This window comes from Xyrauchen texanus, chromosome 34 (genome assembly GCF_025860055.1).
Source record: "Xyrauchen texanus isolate HMW12.3.18 chromosome 34, RBS_HiC_50CHRs, whole genome shotgun sequence".
Taxonomy (NCBI): Eukaryota; Metazoa; Chordata; class Actinopteri; order Cypriniformes; family Catostomidae; genus Xyrauchen; species Xyrauchen texanus.
Genome location: NC_068309.1, coordinates 9213767 through 9235597, shown reverse-complemented (window position 1 = coordinate 9235597; position 21831 = coordinate 9213767). Strand labels below are relative to the sequence as shown.

At 35.7% G+C, this 21831-nt stretch overlaps 1 protein-coding gene across 6 annotated transcripts; it reads right to left on the bottom strand.

Moving 5' to 3' along the window:
• Nucleotides 1-2489: 2489 nt before the first annotated feature.
• LOC127628239 (myb-like protein X) lies at nt 2490-21713 on the bottom strand. Of its 6 annotated transcripts, XM_052105017.1 has the most exons (15): nt 21460-21713; nt 17572-17627; nt 17389-17492; nt 17212-17286; nt 16588-16731; nt 15581-15658; nt 14981-15132; nt 14810-14864; nt 14646-14723; nt 13864-13978; nt 10005-12296; nt 8592-9878; nt 7018-7302; nt 6505-6620; nt 2490-2947 (listed from the first exon to the last, which is right to left on the bottom strand). In XM_052105017.1, exons 1-15 carry the CDS (start codon nt 21552-21554, stop codon nt 2939-2941), a joined length of 4941 nt encoding a protein of 1646 aa, XP_051960977.1. In that variant the 5' UTR covers nt 21555-21713; the 3' UTR covers nt 2490-2938. The 6 variants fall into 6 exon arrangements, with proteins under 6 accessions (XP_051960977.1, XP_051960972.1, XP_051960976.1 ...); XM_052105012.1 differs by having other exon boundaries at nt 2491-2947; nt 8592-12296; XM_052105016.1 differs by having other exon boundaries at nt 2491-2947; nt 6514-6620; nt 8592-12296; nt 21460-21712.
• Between the last annotated feature and the right edge of the window lie 118 nt (nt 21714-21831).

Sequence of the window (21831 nt, the reverse complement as noted above, 5' to 3'; positions counted from 1 at the left end):
CATACATTCATTAAATTGAACTTGACATCTGTTGGTTAAAGTCATTGCTGAAATAGCTAAGAAAATTCATTTTTTTTGCAGATGTGACTTGATTTGATATATTGTTATCTAATGCAATGACATTCATATATTTCGAAAATACATGAAATGGTATGTTTTATCATGCAACTTATGTTTTTGAGCTTTTATGCAAATGTTGTTATTTTTAGATCGATTTCATTCTGGGTGGCAGGTGCATTGCAGCAACCAAAGTATGTCTTTAATGTTGAGGAACACAAAATGGAAAATGCCCAAAATTCCCCTATAGAAAATGTTTAGATACAGAGAAGTATTTCTTCATTTCTGTTCTTGCACGTCATAATTGATGACTAGATGCGAGATGATTTACAGTAAAACTAAAACCTGTTTCCAACAGTTTCACATTTTTTGTCATCCATTCTAAAACTTGCATTTTCACCTGTCAACGGTTCTTATTCACACAAAAAATGTGGGACTAGTAGTGAAAATGCTTCTATCATCTTTTTTGCTTTCTTTTTCCATTATATTAATATATAGTTTAGTTGCACACTTTTCAGAATTTCAGAGTGTTTATTAAGTCCCCCTTTTATTTTAATGACAGCATGAGCTCAAGCTGGCTCCACAACTCCAAAACTTTTTGCTCAATTTACAGTAATACCATATGATCTGATGTTCCAAATGTTCCAAAGGGCAACAAAGTAGTGAACTTGGTGAATGTTACACATTTTATTAGTAATCTCAAAATGGTGCAGAATCTTAAATATTTCATATTGTCATAACATTTCTTTGCTTATTTTTTCCAAAATTCCAAAGTATGTGTTTTTATAGATTTAAATGAACAAAAATCCCAGATTTTCAATGTAGTCTCAGACTTCTGGAAATGCACATTGGTAGTCACTTTTCACAACTTTACACAAGCTTGGTTACATAAAATGACGTAAATGTCGAATGAATATGCCAAAGTTTCACATGATTGCCACATTATTAGATGAACAGAATGCCTGCATGCAAGATCTTAAGATATTCAGTTGTTTTCAAGCTAGCATACCAGCAAATCTAATAGTATGTTGATCAGCCTTGCACTACTTGTAGTGAAAGTTCTCATGGATTAAATCAGTTACTGCTATACTCTATCAAAATCAGCATTTTGCTCATTGTTTTATAATTATTATTCATTTGCAGCTTTATGACCTCATATTCAGTGGCGGAGCTATGAGGTGGCCAGACTTTGGTCCATGGTGGCCACGGCTACCCCTGGCCACCCCTAGCTTCACCACTGAATATGAGGTCATTGGCCACCCCACACGCAATTGCTGTTTTAGTCATTTTTAAGGAACTTTTTTGGCACAATTTAGTTCTTAAGAGGTGAAATCATCTCTGTACAAATGTACAAACTTAACATGTGCACACACCAAGGTCACCAAACCTCTCCGTCCTGGGTGTCATTGTATCCACTCAACCCCCCGCCCGCCCCCACAGTCCAATGAGAGAAAAATGATGCCCGAACATTTCTGTACCACCAGTGACTGATCGCTTGCCCCTGCCTGGCCACCCTTTTGAAAAACGTTTGGCTCCGCCCCTGCTCATATTAATGAAGAGACTACATGGAATATTTGTACTTGTAAAAAATAAAAATAAAAATCACAGCAGGACCATTTAAACACTAAAGTCAAAAAAGCTGATTAAAAAAACACTTACAGGATGTAAGCTATACATTTTCCATTGCACATTCACATAAGCCTAAAATTGTCAGGATACTGTTGTCAGTCTAGTCTTGTTTTTTACTTTTGTGGCAAGATCCTAACACTCATGTTGTTTTTGTTATTTTGAGATGTTCTGTTTTCTCCTTGTGTTTCTCTTTCCCTGTTTGTTTCTGTTCTGTCTCATGTCATGGCCCCGCCCCCTCGTTTCTCTGATCTTCTGTTAATTTGCATCACCTGCCCCTCTCGCCTGCCTGATTTCTCCCTCTTTTTATTTCCCTCTGGTGCTGGATTCTTCCTCTTTCAGTCTATTTTAGTCTCTCATGTTTGGTCCTTGTTGGTTATGCATTTCAATTTATTGATAGTTTCTCTGTTGTGTTTGTTTTTTATTTTATTTTTATTTTTGCCCTCTCATGGGTAGTTTTTGTTTATATTGTCTTTAATTAAGAATGTTTTAAAGAGCTGACTGTCTGCAATTGGGCAATCGCGGACTGTCCTGACACATAACGTGACAAAAATCTTAATGTTAATAAAAAAGACCATTGAAATGTTATGCATCAACTACCCAGATACTTCTGAAAAGGATATTACCATCTAATATTAATTAGCAAATGACAAATCAAGTGCATTCATTTTGGACATGTATGTTCAGCAAAATCATATTTCAGACACGATTCTATAAAATTTTCACCTTGGACAGTTGCAAATTTTTTTTATGTAAATGGAATGTAAGGAAAAAAACAAACAAACTTAAAAACATTTCCAACATATTTATTAACATTGTGAGGAAACATTATAATATAATTTATTGTATATAATATTATATTATAAATAATGAGCTACAAGAATAAATAGCCCTCAGAGATTTATTTAATGACCTGGACAGACAAAAACTACAGTAATGGTGATTTAGAAAGTTGATAGTAAAATATATCTAGTGCACTATTAAAGCTATATGCATGCAGTAAAATTGAAGTGTTTGATAGTACATGACATGTTATCCATGACTTGTGTGCATGTCTGTGTGTGTGTACTTAACTTACTGTATAAAATGTATTACTGTGCAGATGTTAGAATAAATGCGAGTTTGAGGTCTGGTCCTAAATCAATTGAGTGATTTACTGAGAAAACATCTAATTGACATCTTTCCATAAACACGCTCCACTATGATTGATTCACTGTTGTCATGGTGCTGTTGACTTCCTGGGGCAATAAGGTTACTACTTTTCCTGTAAAAAAGATGGACACAACCAATTATTAATGTGGATTGCAGAAATGGATGGATGTATAGATAGACAGACAGACAGACAGACAGACAGACAGATAGATAGATAGATAGATAGATAGATAGATAGATAGATAGATAGATAGATAGATAGATGTATAGACAGACAGACAGGCAGGCAAGCAGACAGACAGACAGACAGAGAGACCAACAGACAGACAGATAGATAGATAGACAGATAGATAGATAGATAGATAGATAGATAGATAGATAGATAGATAGATAGATAGATAGATAGATAGATAGATAGATAGATAGATAGATAGATGTATAGACAGACAGACAGAGAGGCAGGCAGGCAGACAGACAGACAGACAGAGAGGCAGGCAGACAGACAGACAGACAGACAGACAGACAGACAGACAGACAGATAGATAGATAGATAGATAGATAGATAGATAGATAGATAGATAGATAGATAGATAGATAGATAGATAGATAGATAGATAGATAGATAGATAGATAGATATCATTATTTTTCTACACTTGATTAAAATATAGTGCTGAAAAGCGCAAGCAAGACATCTAAAGTGAAAGACTGTAGGATGTTATGGAACTATAAGAAAGAGCTAGGAAATACCATGCACCCATTCAGACAGACAGCAGATGTATCTGTCTGTCAGCATGTATACTGTGGACACAATATAGGATTAACAGACCTTATATACTTCCCCCAATTGTTCTGTAGTGTCTTATGTGGGTCCTTGTTTAAAAATATGGTTAATATTATTAAATTTTTTAATGCATATATGTATCTATTCATTTAGTAATTTGATCAAACATTTAAAAACGTATTACATTGTATTTAACTAGTTATTGAGCATTATTTTAAATGATCTCATGTGTAAATGTATCAAATTATCAAAATAATCATAATATATATTTTTTCAATCTTAAAACACTTTAAAATGTTTCTCGAGGAGAGCCTTTAGCACTATTCTTCATATTGTGCCTTCCTTGGAAATTATACTTGTTTACATTTATGCATTTGGCAGATGCTTTATCCAAAGCGACTTACAGTGCACTTATTACAGGGACAATCCCCCCAGAGGAACTTGGAGTTAAGTGGCAAGGACACAATGGTGGTGGCTGTGGGGCTCGAACAGACAGCCTTCTGCTTACCAGTTCAGTGCTTTGGCCCACTACGCCACCACCACTCCACTTGTTTGGCATTGCTATGTGTATCACAGGTGTGCATATGCATTTTCAAAGAGATCAATTTTTCAGTGCCGGAACGATCTGTTTATAAGTCAGTTACAGATTTAAAAAGAAAAAACATATTTACTTATATTTGTTTCATGCCAAATTGCATTTTAGGAATTTAATTTAACTCGTACTGGGTGTAATTAAGTTAATTTCTTATGTATTTGAAAATTAATTTACTGTCAATGATAACATTTTAGGAATGTTACATTTCAAGTTTAGGGCTATAATTGGTAGAACATGCATACATCAAAAGAATAGTATTAGCTACCACAGAATAGTTGATTTATGGCAGAAACTTGGAAAAAGGTTTCTAGAACTGGTGGCACATCATGAAATATAAAATCTGAAATGACATGAGAGCATCTTTTTCTGAATATAATTGTGTGAAGTACATTTCTGGTAAATGTGTACTTTGTGCAATTTATAAAAGGAATTAGATGGAAAACATTGGCAGATATTGGCAGAAATACCTTTTATTATTCTGTCAGAATGCCTGCATTATTCTGTGCTTGGATAAAATATCAGATATTATTTAGCTGTCAACAGTTTATCCTTTTTTTTTCATATTTATCCTCTGTTAGCCGATACTAGTTATTAAACTACTATTGAATTTCCTTGTAATTTCAAGAAATCAAGTCCGCCTTAAATATTAATTTGACACCATAGAATCTCAATGTGCCCTTGGTTTGTTTCTTTGTTCACAAAAAGACATGCTTGGAGGCTCACCAAAAACCAGCATTTGTTGTTTGAGTATGGGGGAAAAAATATTATCATATTTGATTTTGAAAGCAGCAATAATTTAAATCCAAACAATTGCATTCCTTATGGGCCACAGCCAAGTCTAACAAGACATAGCAGCCAGAGGTGTGGCCACTGCCACATAGCAGAACAGTAACTCTTTCTAGCCTGAGAAACAGTCTCTTTCAAGCCTGAGATTATTTGCACTTCACATTATATGCATGACCCCATATAATAGTTATGTTTTGCAGTTGGTAAGCAATCCTTTGGCATACACAATGTAAAATATGGAAAAACAAAATCATTGTAAATGCATCTAGAGCATTTATAAAAGCAACCTAAATTCTATTATATAAATCAATGTTAAGGCGTCATAAATATATATTTATTTAAATCTTGAACAGTAGTATGTATTATATAGGGGAGATCGGGGCTAGCTGTCATATGGGGAAGTTGTCACAAAGGCTACATCTTAGTAATGATAGGATTTTGAGACGTGCAAAACCTCTGCTAGAGAAAATGCACATTTGCACATCTCAAACTAAATGTAGCCTTTGTAAAAAAAAAATCTTTATGACGCCTTAACATTGATTTATATAATAGAATTGAGTTGGTTTCAAACAACCTAGTTCAAAACTCTCTTAAACTATAATTTTTGTAATATTTTTTTTAATTGTTGTCATATTTTTTTTATTGCTCTCGAGTAAACAAGCAAACATAATCAAACCTCACTGGCATACATTCAGGCATATTTCAACTAAATTATGAAGGCAGAATTTCATCAAATAGGCTTATATGTGTTCTTATAACATAAGACATTTTCCATGAAAGTCTGGTCGGGGCATGTTGTCATATGTGTTTTAATGTCATAAATTTATACAGTTTATCAGTTCAACGACAATATTTGTTGGCTACAAATATATAGATAAATGTACAATATAATATATAAATTATAAATTAATATAAATTTAGCTGAAAGCCATTAATGGCTGTTTAATTTAGGTGTAGATTTAAAGAGAGGTGTAGATTTTGTTTTGGTTGTTGTGATGGGGGGCCTCGTTTTGGAGCTCCCACCCCTATTTGGAGCTCTGCCTGCAGCTTTATTCCTCCCAAAATTTCAGGCTGCCTAAATATGACTAAATATGCTTCTCCCCTGAAGCGTACATTTGTGCAGTGCGAATGTGGCTGTGAAAAAAGGGTTTCCCTCGATATTGTGGCACAGACCACAAAACTGATGCGACACATTAGAATTCTAGTGAACTTTTTGTTTAAAGCGCTGTGGAGGAAGTCAAACTCCTCAAACAATAGGCAGCCCAGACAGGCTAGTTTCACATTTTTATTTGTAAAATGTTATCCAGCAAACTAGTTATATCATACAAGTGCCCTTAGTAAAGTAACATATAGGCCTTTTTTGAAGCTCTAACACTAAATATCTCTAAATTATATTGCATGTTTTTGCAAGCTCTACCGTGTATGTAATAATATTTGCTTTTTTTCAGGAGAATGTAAGATGTGAAGAGAGGTACAGTTGAGTTACAGTTAATGGTACATTCAAACCTCATGTACCATAGACGCATGTGCCACACAGTCTCCTGTCTGTCCGCATATGATTGATGGCTCCTCTATTCCATAATCATTTGCTGTGCACGGGTCATTGCACAAGTTTGCCTTTTCTGAAATTTGATAGAAGATCATATATTGAGGGTTAGTTTATACTAGGATGACTGTCAGAAAACTGCAGTGTAGTTTTGCATTCCTGCAGGATTAAATATAACAGTGTTACACCAAATAGATCAGTGGTTGATGTTGATGATCAAACTTAATAATAATAATTAACTTTAACATGAATCTCTAGTTTGGATAATTATGTAAAGGTGTTACATTGCATTCCTCAATCACACCATTTGAGACTTACAAAAAGCAACCTGCCCGGGGTGAAAAGGATGACAATCCTTAGCCTTGAATTACCCTCCCACTCCTTGCGGTTAAACAATAATTAATGCCAATTGCAACCCGGGACATTATGTTCATTATAGAATTATCTGTTCTGGAATATTTATTCACACCTACCAATTATCTCCAAATGCTCATTTCCTTGCCCACTTGCAAGAGATTCGTCAGCTTTCTTATCATTTCTGATGTTATTGGGTGTTTCTGTGGCAGTTTTCCCATTCTGCAGAACTGCTGTTCTGCTGTTCAATTGATTCACCTCAGGGGCAGAATCAAATTTAGAGCTCTGCTCCACCTTGTGAGTGTGGGTGTCATTGACTATGAGAGGAATAGCCTCCTCCCCCTCTTCAAAATTACTCATCTCATTGGTTGAATCCAGATCTGACTGATGAGTAATACATACATCTGCAAAGTTACAAAAATCATGTCATCACAGCAACTTCTATTGAGATATGAATTGTAAGCACTCCACAGGTATTTGATATGCTGTAAACAACATCTATTTAAGCATAATTATAAGGTTTGAGAGGCCAAGCACAACGGTGACCACCTACTTTTTTCACAAGCTTTGATTCTGAAAGTATTTTGACCAATTATTTTCTCATTTAAATTGCAACCTGGTCTTATAGAATCACTTTTACTATACCTTCATTTTTGCAAAAAAATACATTTTGTGCCGTGTTGTATCACAGCAGTTTCCCAGTGAAATAAACACTAGTGCAACAACAACAACAACAACTTTTGTTAATTTTCACATAAATAACAAGTTAATGGCAGTTTATAAATACTTAATTTTTGCCCTGTCCCTCACACAATGCTATATTATGACATCTAAACACAATTACTGGCTTCCTAGGCAATGAATATTAAAGTGTGCATTACATAACCAACTACATTTACAAGCTTGTTCAAAGAGATCAAATTGTGCAGTAGCTCAACTGCTAGAGTGTTGCATTTGCGACCCGGGTGCCAGTACTGAAGTGCATGCGAGTCGACATGTGAGCTGAAAGTATCTTACAAGCACCACAAATGATGTGGTTGCTTCAGAAATTGTGTTTTTCATCTCACATTTGCTTTTTAGGTTTTAGGTTAAGGGAAGGAGGTAGGTTTTGTATATTGAAACTCATTATAGCATTAACCTTAAAAACCTCATCTGTATTTTAACCTCACATTTGCTTTTTATGACACTGTCAGGTAGGTTTAGGTTTTAGGTTAAGGTTAGGAAGTTAGGTATTATGGATTTAAAACTCGATAAAGCATTACACTTAAAAACCTCATCTGTTTTGGAGAAAATTCAATTCACTTTTAGAGCAACACAATGGACATTTCACCCTCAAAACTACTCATAATGAACCACATAATATAATTTTGCAAAAATGTCACCCCAGTCATGTTATTTTCATGAAAAATACTTCAATAAAAAGTTCTATAAATTAAACCAAAAGAAATGCATATACAGACACATTTTTATATTCAAAAATATTTCAAGCATTTAAACATAAGCCTTACTTATGAAACTGAGAATATATGATATATATTTCTATATAGGATTCAGTCAAGTGTGTCCCAACTTTTTACTTGGGGTGTATATATCACGTTTTTCTGAAATAGTTTTAACATATTTCCCCAGGAACATAGTTCCTGTTGTATTCCAAGTATATCCCTATTATAAACCACACCAACCCCTCCATTACCTGGGTCGTCAGGGAAATTACGGACAGTTACAAGCCCCTCCTCCTCATCTGATTGTCCAGTCTTGCCTTGACTCTCAAATATAGGTGATGCTATTTTCTCAGCACTGATTTCCTCAACCAAATCATTGCCACCATCCACAATTTTAGCCCCCATTTCTCCATCTGTGTCCTTATATTCCTCTTTTTCCTTCACATCCTCCACACTGATACGCATATGTGTGATGGCCTCTAATTTAAGACCCTGTTCTGTTGTCAGTTGTGTTAAAGTGGTGCTTGAGGTCTCTTCAGTAGGGCATGAGCTTTCCTGACTGCATGACATTACAGTTAAAAAATCAAGAGTGAGATCTTGGGAATCAGATTCAAACTCTCCTTCTCTGACATCATCTGGTTGGGAATCACTTTGAATTATTAATTTGAAAAGATCTGACTTGTCCTGAATGGTTGGTAAGCTTATTTGCATGTCTGTGATTAGGCATGAGCTATCTATCGAACTCATCTGAGGCTCATTTTCAACTTGATTTGTTGATATACTTTCAGGAAGAGATGTGTGATTGTATTGAGATGGTTTGATAGCATTGAATTCGCTGAAGTGTGATGCATGTTGAGAGAAAAGTGTCTCAGCAAAGGATTCATCCACATCTTTGTATGCAATGGAAGGATGTTCCCCCAAAAGATTAACCTCTACAGCTTCCACTGTCTTGATTAGTGATGTATTCCTTTCTTCTTTTTCATTTCCTTTATCAATCTTCTCAATGTTCCCTTCATCTACTGCCTCGTTCCTCACTATGGTCTCTCTTTCTGACTCTTTCTTTAGAATTGTCAAATTCCTTGTCCCGTCTATGTCAACCCTTAGCTTTTCTTTGCTATGTTTCAACAAAGTTTGGCCGTTTTCCTCCTGGTTATTCCCTCTCTCCCTACTGTCTTTTTCACCCTCACAATTTTCCATAATTTTCCCATCTTGTTCTTTTTCATTTTCAGATTCTTCCACGATTTTCCCATCTTGTATTATGTTGCTCTCAGATTCATTTAGAATTTCCTCATCTTGTTCTTTTTTATTCTCAAATTCATCCACACTTTTCCAATATTCATCATTTTCTCTCTCATGTGCTTCCATGGTGTTCCCATCTTGTATTTTTTCACTTTCTAATTCTTCCATGTTTTTTCCACATTGGTCTTTTTCATTTTCAAATTCTCCAATTGTTTTCCCATCCTGTTCTTTTTCGTTCTCAAATTCTTTTATAATTTCCTCAACTTGTTCTTTGTTGGACTCTTCCACTGTTTTTCCATCTTGTTCTTTTTTATTCTCACATTCTTCCATACTTTTCCAGTCTTCATTGTTTTCACTCTCATGTGCTTCCATGGTGTTCCCATCTTGTATTTTTTCACTTTCTAATTCTTCCATGTTTTTTCCACATTGTTCTTTTTCATTTTCAAATTCTCCAATTGTTTTCCCATCCTGTTCTTTTTCGTTCTCAAATTCTTTTATAATTTCCTCAACTTGTTCTTTGTTGGACTCTTCCACTGTTTTTCCATCTTGTTCTTTTTTATTCTCACATTCTTCCATACTTTTCCAGTCTTCATTGTTTTCACTCTCATGTGCTTCCATGGTGTTCCCATCTTGTATTTTTTCACTTTCTAATTCTTCCATGTTTCTTCCACATTGTTCTTCTTTATTCTCAAACTCTCCCATTGTTTTCCCATCCTGTTCTTTTTTGGTCTCACATTCTTTCATACTTTTCCAATCTTTGTCTTTTTCAATCTCATGTACCTCCATGGTGTTCCCATCTTGTTCTTCACTCTTATATTCTACCATGATATTCCCATCTTGTATTTTTTCACTTTCTAATTCTTCCATGTTTTTTACACATTGTTCTTTTTCATTTTCAAATTCTCCAATTGTTTTCCCATCCTGTTCTTTTTCGTTCTCAAATTCTTTTATAATTTCCTCAACTTGTTCCTGTTCTTTGTTGGACTCTTCCACTGTTTTTCCATCTTGTTCTTTTTTATTCTCACATTCTTCCACACTTTTCCATTCTTCATTGTTTTCACTCTCATGTGCTTCCATGGTGTTCCCATCTTGTATTTTTTCACTTTCTAATTCTTTCATGTTTCTTCCACATTGTTCTTCTTTATTCTCAAACTCTCCCATTGTTTTCCCATCCTGTTCTTTTTTGGTTTCACATTCTTTCATACTTTTCCAATCTTTGTCTTTTTCAATCTCATGTACCTCCATGGTGTTCCCATCTTGTTCTTCACTCTTATATTCTACCATGATATTCCCATCTTGTATTTTTTCACTTTCTAATTCTTCCATGTTTTTTACACATTGTTCTTTTTCATTTTCAAATTTTCCAATTGTTTTCCCATCCTGTTCTTTTTCGCTCTCAAATTCTTTCATAATTTCCTCAACTTGTTCCTGTTCTTTGTTGGATTCTTCCACTGTTTTTCCATCTTGTTCTGTTTTACTTTCACATTCTTCCATACTTTTCCAGTCTCTTTCTTTTTCAATCTCATGTACCTCCATGGTGTTCCCATCTTGTTCTTCTTCACTCTTATCTTTAATTTTTTCACTCTCAAATTCTTTCATGTTTTTTCCATATTGTTCTTTTTCATTCTCAATTTCTTCAATTATTTTCCCATCTTGCATATTTTCACTCTCATATTCTTCCAGAATTTTCCTATACGGTACTTTTTCACTCTCAAGTTTTTCTGTAATCTTTCCATCTTGTTTCTGCTGTCCTGCATTCCTGTACTCTCCACTGTCACTCTCTTCAACTATTTGTTCTCTACTTCTCTTCCCTCCCTCCTGACACCCTCTCACTCCATGTTTCTCCTTAGTTTCCCCTTTTCCCTCATATGTTATCTCACTCACTCTCTCCTCATTTAACCTTTTCTCCTCATCACTCTCTCCATCCTTCTCTTTACTCTCTTCATTCACATCCTCCTCCTCCACAACCATGGTTATAACTGAGGCCCGGGCAGTGAATTCTCTCTCTGGTTCCAGGTCTTTTAACAATCGTGGGGTGACAGGTAGGGCAGGAAGCGGTCTAGATGGGGGCTGAGAAACCAAGACACATGATGTGTCCAGTGAAGAAGGACATATCTGAGGAAGAGAGGATGTAAGAAGATCTGAGGAGAAGACAGGTGGATCTGAAATAGTCTGTGGAGTCAGACTGATATCAAGTTGGGTTTGCATAGAAGTTTGCATCTTAGACAGGTGTATAGATGGTTCTGGGGAATATTCAAGACCAGAGGGAGGTGAAGGAAATTCAACCGATTCATCTGTTCCCTGGTTATTTGATTGGAGCATGTCAGTGGTTGGTTGTGATGGGTAAAAGACAAAACTGTCTAATATGGCAGTGATAGGGTTTTTTATTTCGGATTCAGTTGCATTAGTTAATTGTGCTGGTTGAGGTTGGAGCTGTAAAGTGGATACATTGGATGACTCCATCAGCTTTAGTGAAGATGGATGGATATGGCTATTGGAAGATACCAATGAATGATCTGTGGGGAAATTCTTCTCTGAGAGACTTTTAGAATCCATTGTTGGACTAGGGAAAACATGTGGTGGGCTCTGGTATTTTGGTGTTGATGGAAAGTAAGGGGATGCCACTGGCGATGTTGGCGTGTATGATGAAGACTCTTTGAAAATGAAGACACTGTCTGTCTGACTGCGATGCAGTCGTCTATAAGTACTCCTGGCTACTTGGAAAAACATAAGACAAAAAAGGAAAAGAGAGAAGGAGAGACTTTGAAACAAACAACACTAAAGTGTGTGTAATTTTACGTTCACAAATGCTGCTTATCCCGCCAAAAGATGCTTATGTTGGAACCAGTGCCCATTCTGGAACCGTTCTGCATGTTTCCACCAAAGAAAAAGTGGTTGGCAGCTACGCAGCTACTGAACTTATATACGTATATAACTGATATATTTTAAGCAATATCACACGAGCAAGAGTGCACGATTGCGAGTAAATTTGAAAAAATGAGAAAAACTGATTACGGTCACAAAAAACTAATTTGTGCATGGAACTACTTCCTTATGTGACTGATCAGAATCTGCCGTTGCTGGTTCAAACCAAATGATTGTGTCCAAGCCTCTCAAAAACATAACTTCATAACTACTAGTATCACAGCTTGGTCTGTTTCTAACATGTTATTGGAGAAACAAGGGTGTGTGTGTGTGTGTGTTGTGTGTGTGTGTGTGTGTGTGTGAGAGAGAGAGAGAGAGAGAGCGAGAGAGAGAGAGAGAGAGAGAGAGAGAGAGAGAGATGGAGCATGTGCGATCACCTGTTGATGATGCTGTAGTGTGTTAGTCAGCTTCTGAAGATAATGAAATGTATCCTATTTTCTCAGTGGAACAATAGCCATCCAAGCGGGGTATTCCTCCCTATTTTAAGGTAGCTGGTGCGCAAGAGTTTTGTATGTGTAATTTTGTGTAAAGTCCAGTAAGAGGTAAGCACCTTGAGTTAGTGTAATTAATTAGTCTGTTGTGTCTCTCAGCTGTGATGAGCCTTAATGCTGTTAGTTTAAAGCCATTTAAAGTTATTTTCTAGCTTAAGTAGTGCATTAGTAATATGTGCGATAACGGAAGTGCTGTTGAATAACACACAAAAATGGTCTTTTGCCGCCACCTGCTGGCTAAAATATGTAATGTCACAAAATTAAATGTAAAGACACACAAGTAGCTCTTAAAACACTTAAGTGCTCTTACACTTTGGTTTAGAAAGGCACGAACACAAGCGGAGTGATACACACAGTGAAGTGTCCAAGTGATGATGGTGTGAGATCATCAGCACTCATGGAACATCTCTCGTCCAATCAGATTTGATGACCGGAACTAACTACCAATCAGCTGCAACATTAAAACCACCTGCCTAATATTATGTAGACCCCCCTCGTGCCGCCAAAATAGCGCCAACCACCACAATTGTTCGCAGCAGTTCTACGGATGAAAATGCCTTGTTGATGATAGAAGGGTCAACAGAGAATGGCCAGACTGGTTTGAATTGACAAAGTGCACCGTAACTCATATAACCGCTCTGTACAATTGTGGTGAGAAGAATATCATCTCTGAATGCTATTCTGAGATGCGGGTTGGCACTGTTTTGGCAGCACAAAGGGGACCTACGCAATATTAGGCAGGTGGTTTTAATGTTGTGGCTGATCTGTGTATATTATATTATATTATATTATATTATATTATATTATATTATATTATATTTGGTGGAAAAAAGGGAATAGTGAGTCCATGTTTTTAAGTTCCCATTACCTGGGTATTGTGAGCCGGGATTGGAACATGGCTGGACACCCGATGAGGAAGATAGCTGTCTAAAGAACTCTCTGGAGTTTGTAACACGCTGAGACACAAGAGCTGCTGCCTCCTGCTGGCCATAAAACGTATAATATCACTTAAGGAAATTGCCTGAGAATCACAGTCACAGACACAGTGCAAAATGAACTTTTTCCACATGGTGCTTGAATTGAGAACATTTACTGACTATAATCGTTTCTTAACAGCCATGAAAGCGTATTTTGCATTATATTATTACTATTATTATTACCCAGCTAAAAAAGAAAAACAAGCTGGTCACCAAGCCTTGTCAGCTGGCTGGTTTTAGAGGGTTATTGAACACTTAGGCTGATTTTAGCTATTTTTTTAAACATTATTATTATTATCATTGCAATTGAGTGAAAGCATCATATTCTCCTCTGTAAAACTGCACCTGTCACAAAAACATGAAGTCCCATGGTGTTTCTTATATTTTTGTTTTGGTGGCTACATACGTGGAATATTCCACAATGTGGAATATTTACCAGACATAATTTTTTCTTCATGGAAGAAAAGTATATTTTGCATTATTTTTTATTAAAGAAATATATTATTTTGTACAATATTATACAATATTTTGTCCCTATGACAATTATATTGTCAGCTTCTGCTAAAACCAGCCTGAGCGTGTCGCACGGCCTGGTCAGTTGGCAGCTAACAGGTTTTAGCTGTATATGGGGGTGGGGTTTAGTGTTGATTCAAGTTTGGTTGACAGAACTCACAGCAGTGTTCTCCTCTGAGTCAGCCTGTGAATATCGAGCCTTCATTTCACGTTCCTTATGCTCTCTTTCCTGGAGCTCCTGACATATATAGATATAAAACATAGATTAAGCACACAAACATATACTGCAAGTGCATACACACAAACATACAATCATTTACATACCCATTTTATTCTTTCTTGTCTGTGTGCCTCTGCCTCCATTGTGGCCTGTATTCTCCTATTAAAAATATTCATATTAAGAGTTTACCTTTGACCTTATCGGAATTGAATGTTCAGATTTTTCACTTAGGTTTTCCAATATCTTTGTTGTATGCATGTGATTGTTTGATTGACCTCTGCTCCTGAAATTTCTGTTCTTTTTCATTCATTTTCCTCTCTCTCTCCATTGCCTCTCTCTTTTCCTGATGTATTCTCTCTCTCTCCCTCTGTCTCCTGTCCTCTACTGCCCTCCGCTGTTCCTCGTTCTTCCTTTCCTCCTCTTCTTTCTGGAATATGCAATACGAAAAGGCAGATCTTTACATCATGTAACAGATCCAACCAATCAATATTGACATGTTATGTCACATAGGCTGATGATATAGAGATAGTTTACCCAAAATTACAATTCTGTCATCATTTAATCACCACAAGTTGCTCCAAGCCTGTATAACTTTCTTTTTTTCCATGGAACCCAAAAGGAGATGTTAAGCAAAATGTTAGCCTCAGTCATGATTTACTTTCATTGCATCTTTTTTTTCCACACAAGGAAAGTGAATGATGACTGAGGCTCCTTTTGTGTTCCACAGAATAAAAAACTAATACGGCTTTGGAACTATATGAGGGTGAGTTAATATTGACTTCATTTTTAAGTGAACTATCCCTTTAAATAATAAAAAAATGCAGTAGCAATGCATAGACGAAGATGGAAAAGAAATACAAAAAGTCACTCCGTACCTCTGCTTGCGCCCAGAAAGAATCTCTCCGCAGTCTCAGAATCTCTGCTGCTGCGATTGTTCTCTTGTAATTTGTGCCCTGGAAATAGTCAAGAGACAGTTTATCATCACATTCTTCATGATCAGTTAGTTGACAAGAACATTGACATTAACCTTTCAGGTCAAAAGAAAGAAGAAACGTTTAGATTCTTTAACTTTTTACAATTTATTTGAACATTTCCACCGTTTTTTTTTTAAAAACGTTTAGCTTTATTGCAATTCACTTACATAGTCCTGCTGATATTTAAAAGTACAAATACTCCATGTTTCTCAATAACTATGAGGTCATAATACTCATTATACAGTAATGAGAGAAATGTTGTTATAAATGGTTTTAGATTTAGCATGTCACACTGCAGGAAACTAATTGCTTGATGTGTCATGCTGATTATACAGTATCTTTCTGGAGAAACAGAGAGAGAATTAAAGGAATATTCCAGGTTCAATACAAGTTAAGCTCAATCGACATCATTTGTGTCATAATATTGAGTACCTTCATTGCCATGATGACAAAAACCCTAAAACGACCATTAAAAAGATGATTTAAAAACTTTATAGCTCAAATGATACACAAAGAATAAATGTAAGTGTAACCATAAGCTTCCCAATTCTACCTTTAAACCCTCTAAAAATTGGCCCCATTCACTTCCATTGTAAATGCCTCAATGTAGCTTTGATTTTGTCTTTTTAAAGGAAGGGATGAGTTTACATAAAATGTTGTAGTAATCAACATGTAAACCACAAATGCTGTTTATTAAGCTTAACTTTTATTAAGCTCGGAATATTCCTTTAAAAAGTTAATTATGTATTATCATATTGTACACAGCTGTTTGGATGGGTAAAAGGAAATTATTTGTTTACCCTCTTCTTGATTTGAAGGTTGCCTTGCTATATATGTCAAAATGATTTCAAGGTTAGTAAAGCCCGCGCTACCTTGTGGCAAGAAAACTAACTGTCACATTCTCGTACCACAACCTCCTCTCTGTCTTCCCGCCGGAGGCCATGTCTCCCTCTCGGCACCTGCATCATCACTGTAGCCTTACAGGCCAGTGTACAAATCCTCTCTTCTGTGATTTCATCCATAGTATGTGCAGGAAGAAAGATGTGAACTTCCTGAAGGATCAGAGACAAAATTGTCAAGTTTCGTTCTAGTAATCACATTAAATATCCTTATGTTCTGACGTGCTTTAAAAAAAAGTTTATAATTAAGAGTATAATTCTTACTGATTTTAATCACATGTATTATATCATTGTATTTATTTCGTCAGCAGACACATAAATTAATGATAGCTATATATTTATGTGATCAAATGCACATAGGGTGTGTAGGTTTTCTTAAACGGTATTCCAGAGTTAAATATTTGTATGCATCATACTTGTAATAAAGCAACTGTATTTGATCTGACCCTTAGAAATGCACTAGTTTGTATTATGTAGTCAGGTTGATTCAGTCATATTTAGTCATATTTGACTCAATAATATCAATTTAGATGTTAACACAAGAAGCAGGTTTTTTACAGTGTGAAGTCTGCTTTCTTTGAGCGAATACAATTACAAAGTATTGCTTCATAATCTCTCTAAGATGTGATTTACCTTAAAGAAGGCCCTAATTGCTGGCAAATGACTGGCACACTCAGCTTTGCGGTACTCATCCACCTCATTCCCTAACTGAGAGACAACACACAGAATCATCATGCACAAACTAGTTAAGGTGGTAAAGTCTGAGTGTACTACTACTGCTACAATAAACTGAATAGAAGGTAAACTAACCCATAATATCATAACGTTGCGGGGTTGAGATTTGCCTACACTGCACATCCCATAAAGTGCTCTTCTAGGGTGGAATTTAGTCTTCAACTCTTCCAATCCACCTACTATAAAAGAAAGAGCATAAATACAGGCCCACAAATAAAAAGCATTATGTATTATGCATGTTCATTTTTGTTCTCTTACCTCCAGAGTCAGCCAGCTTGAGCCTGTTCATTATACCGTCATAGGCAAACAAAGCCCTGCAGACAGACATGATTGGAAACAGCCAAAGAGGATATTACATTTTAATGTCATTTCATTAGAATGAATAACTTAATTTTGAAAAAGATCAATGTGTTGTTGATTACAATCAAGTTCTCTGACATTGTCCTATTTTTTTTAGTACTAGTCATATTGATGTCTCTGTAATGATGTTTGCAAATGAATGGTGGCCAGACATTTCAAGATCCAAAAAGCATATAAAGGCAGCATAAAAATAATCCATATGACTCCAGTGGTTAAATCCATGTCTTTAGAAGCGATGCAATCGCTTTGGGTTAGAAACAGATCAATACTGAAGTCCTTTTTTACAGTAAATCTCAACTTTCACATTCTTAAAGTAGAAGTGGAGATTTGTAGTAAAAAAGTATTTAATATTGATCTGTTTCTAACCCAAAGCGATTGCATCACTTCAGATATATTAAATCACTGGAGTCATATTGATTACTTTTTCAGCCTTTATGCGCTTTTTGGACCTTCAAAGTTCTAGCCACCATTCACTTGCATTGTATGGACCTACAGAGCTGAGATATTCTTAAAAAAAAATCTTCATTTATGTTCATCTGAAGAAAAAGTCACACTTTAATGGCTTGAGCAAGTGCAGACGATTTGAAGTTGTTGATGGGGGTATAATTTTATAAAAAAAATATAAAAAATGCAGGGTACTGCCTAGATACTTTAGGTCTTCTGTAATCTGCTCTCACAAAAAAAAGGGCCCTTTTCCCACATTCTTGGGCCATTATGACAATGGTCTGATTCAGATATAACATGAACTACCAAAATAATAGGAAAAAAAACCTGAGCTCTCCATTTAGAAACCTTACCACAAAGATCTATACACTGAAGACATTTAGTCTTTCTTGGAAATGAGCAGTGGGCTAAATATGCCATAGCTATTCTCAAAAGCCTAGGAGAATAATCACATAGAACTTTAATACAAACGTTTTTCAACTTCTTGGATAATAGTTTGAGCTATAGTAAAAAGAAACGTCTTAAACAAATGTCTTGTGCCGATCCACTTGACCACTCTATCAGGCTGTAAGGCACACATTTAAGATACTTATCTTTCTGGAAAACTACATTTGGGAATGTCATGAATGAATGTTGTACCTGGGGATTGTGATGCATGTGACATTTCATAGGTTTTCTCATTAAATTTACTTTAGATATAATCAAAACCCAAAGCATATAATTAGGCACTCGTGTATCCATGCACATTCTATAAGAAGATGGGAGGAAATGAGAGAGACAGGAAGGTTATTGAGATAACCAGCATTTTTGACTGCAGTGTTTAGACTAACTCCTTACTAAGTCGTCTGGCACGTTCTACACTCTTACACTTTAAAAATTAAGCTTCCAAATAGAAGCAAAGGGGTTCTACAGACTGATTCTGTTCTTTAGCTAAAGCCATCAATGTGCTGGTGTTTACCCAAAAATGAAAATTCTCTTAGCATTTACCATCCCAGATGTGTATGACTTTCTTTCTTTTTAGAGCACAAACAAAGATGTTTAAAATAATATTTCATTGTAGGTCCAAACAATGCATGTGAACTTTGAAGGTCCAAAAAGGTCCACGTAAAGTCAGCATGAGTAATCCACACATCTCCAGTGGTTAAATATCTTCAGAAGAGTTATGATAAGTATGGGTGAGAAACAGATCAATATTTAAGTCCTTAAATTCAATATGCACAAAGAATGCGACTCACCAAAAACAAATGAAGAAAAATTTGAAATTGAAGATTGATGGTAAAAAAAGGACTTATATATTGATCTGTTTCTCACCCACACCTGTCATATCACTTCAGAAGATATGGATTTAACCACTGGAGTCATACGGATTACTTTTATGCTGACTTTAAGTACTTTTTGGACCTTCAAAGTTCTGTCCACCATTCACTTGAATTGTATGGACCTACCGAGCTGAGATATTTTTCTAAAAATCTTAGATTGTTTTCTGCAGAAGAAAGAAAGTCATACACATCTGGGATGGCATGAGAGTGAGTTTGATGAGGGCATTTTCATTTTGGGGTGAACTTTCCCTTTAAAGAAACCAGAAAACAAAAACGGTTTTAATCTTCAAAGAATTATAAAGCCAAATTAAACACCCCATACAGTGAAAATGGTTATGGTTTATATGAAAACAACCTAAGGTAGCATCCTGCAAATAAATACAGAAGAAGATTTAGACTGTGTGTATTTATGTGTTTGAAGCCATTATTAAATACTATACTCTTTTATTTCAAAATCTGAGTTATTTGAGTGATCACCTAAGTAGTCAAAAGTTTAAAACTGGGGTCTAAATAATGAGCCCTCGGATTTAACAACAGATTTGGGTTTAAAGAGAATTAGATATCAAATCTAGTTTTATGAATGTCGGGGAGTGGGAATCAAAAGGTTTCTCTTGTCGTGCACAGTGACCGAAAAAATCAAACGTTGCATCAATGAAGCTCAAAATTACAGACTTTTTATTTTTAGCTTATACATAATAACATTATTTTCAAAAGTGCTTCCAGTGGCGACATTCTCCCTTTTAAAAGTTTCCTGTGACAGCAGTGCCACAGAACAACAGGAACTGCTCAGTCTGTGCCTATTGTCTACACTTTAGCCCCCCAGCAGAGAAAACCTAATTTCTGAAGCGTTTCTATCATCACAATTTCTACAGTAATTCTGACAATTTGACTCACCATGTCTTTCCATGTTTTACATTTATCTATTATGGTGGGATAGTTTGTCATACAGGACAGATAAACATACTAATTAAGATAAGAAAGGGTATTACTGAGGAAATGGGCGGCGGTCAGGGAGAGGGGTTGCAGTTGGGTCATTAAGATAAGACATAATTATCCACATCAAAACGCAACAAAAATGTCGGAGTACTTTTACATACGGTATAATGTTTCTATTTAGGTATATTAAATCAAAATTCTTCTCAAATTTTTTTTTTTTTTTAGATGGGACACAGTCTAATGAGAAGACAGTTTTTACCGTATTAGTTTAAGATAGCGTTTGACACACCACACACACGAACACGTGCAGTAGCGGAGCCATCTGTACAACTGAGTTGTTGTATATTATTCATGTTCTTTCCAAGGAATTACAGCATAAACATTGTGTTCTTGCTGTGTGCGTGGTTGTCACCTATAATTAATAATTAACTAATATAGAAAAACTCAAACCTTTAAAAAAAATTAGAAAGAAAAAAAAACAATGGGAACTAGATCAATGTTAAAGAGCGCTTCGGGCGCCTATTCACAACAAGCAGCAGAGTGGCGCAGCGGAAGCGTGCTGGGCCCATAACCCAGAGGTCGATGGATCGAAACCATCCTCTGCTATCATCTTTTTTTCGCTGTTACAAAATGTGCCCTTTAAAGCTCGTACTACTTAATTATTTCAAGTGTGATCGCATAATCTATCTCTCTCTATATATATACATATATATAATATGATGTACCTCAGAAACATTATTAGGGGCCGTTCACACCGAACGCGTCTTTCTTCAGCGTCTCGCGCAGGGGCAAAACGTTTTTAGGCGCCGTCTCAATCTAAAAAGCCGATCCGTCTAACTTTTTTAGCTTAAGGACGCGATCGGTGTTAACGATCCCTGAATACGGTAAAAAAAAATCAGTGTTTTCTGATGTACAATTATAATTTATAATTATTATTATTCAAACTGAAATAAAACAACATTACAGTTCTTAGTATGACATTCGTCGTTTTGCAGAACGTTGTCCACCCCTGACTATATATTTACCACAAATGAAGCACAGATTTCATAATCTAATTTAACAATTAATTTAAAAATCTGTATCATACCAGTTTGTTGAGGAACGTGGATTCAGTATATCTTCTTTTGCCGTAAGTAGAGACAAACTGTATGTATCCAGATTAATTCCCCTCATCGAGTTCATGATGCTATTCGTTTTTAAAAGGAACTGTTTAACACTCAACAAAATAATGCAGATATTAATAATTTGGCACTAAATGCCTTGTAGTCTTACAATAGACCCTCGTTAGGACAACAGGCTGTATGTCCCCCTCAGATTAAAATAGCCAGCATTTGTATATTGTATGCAAACTCTTAGGAAGCTTAGAAAAAAACACAAGCCACTCCTGCTCTGAATTAATAGCAGTTTGCATTGTTCCAAAGGTTAACCACTGACAAATCCCACCTACTTCCATTTAATT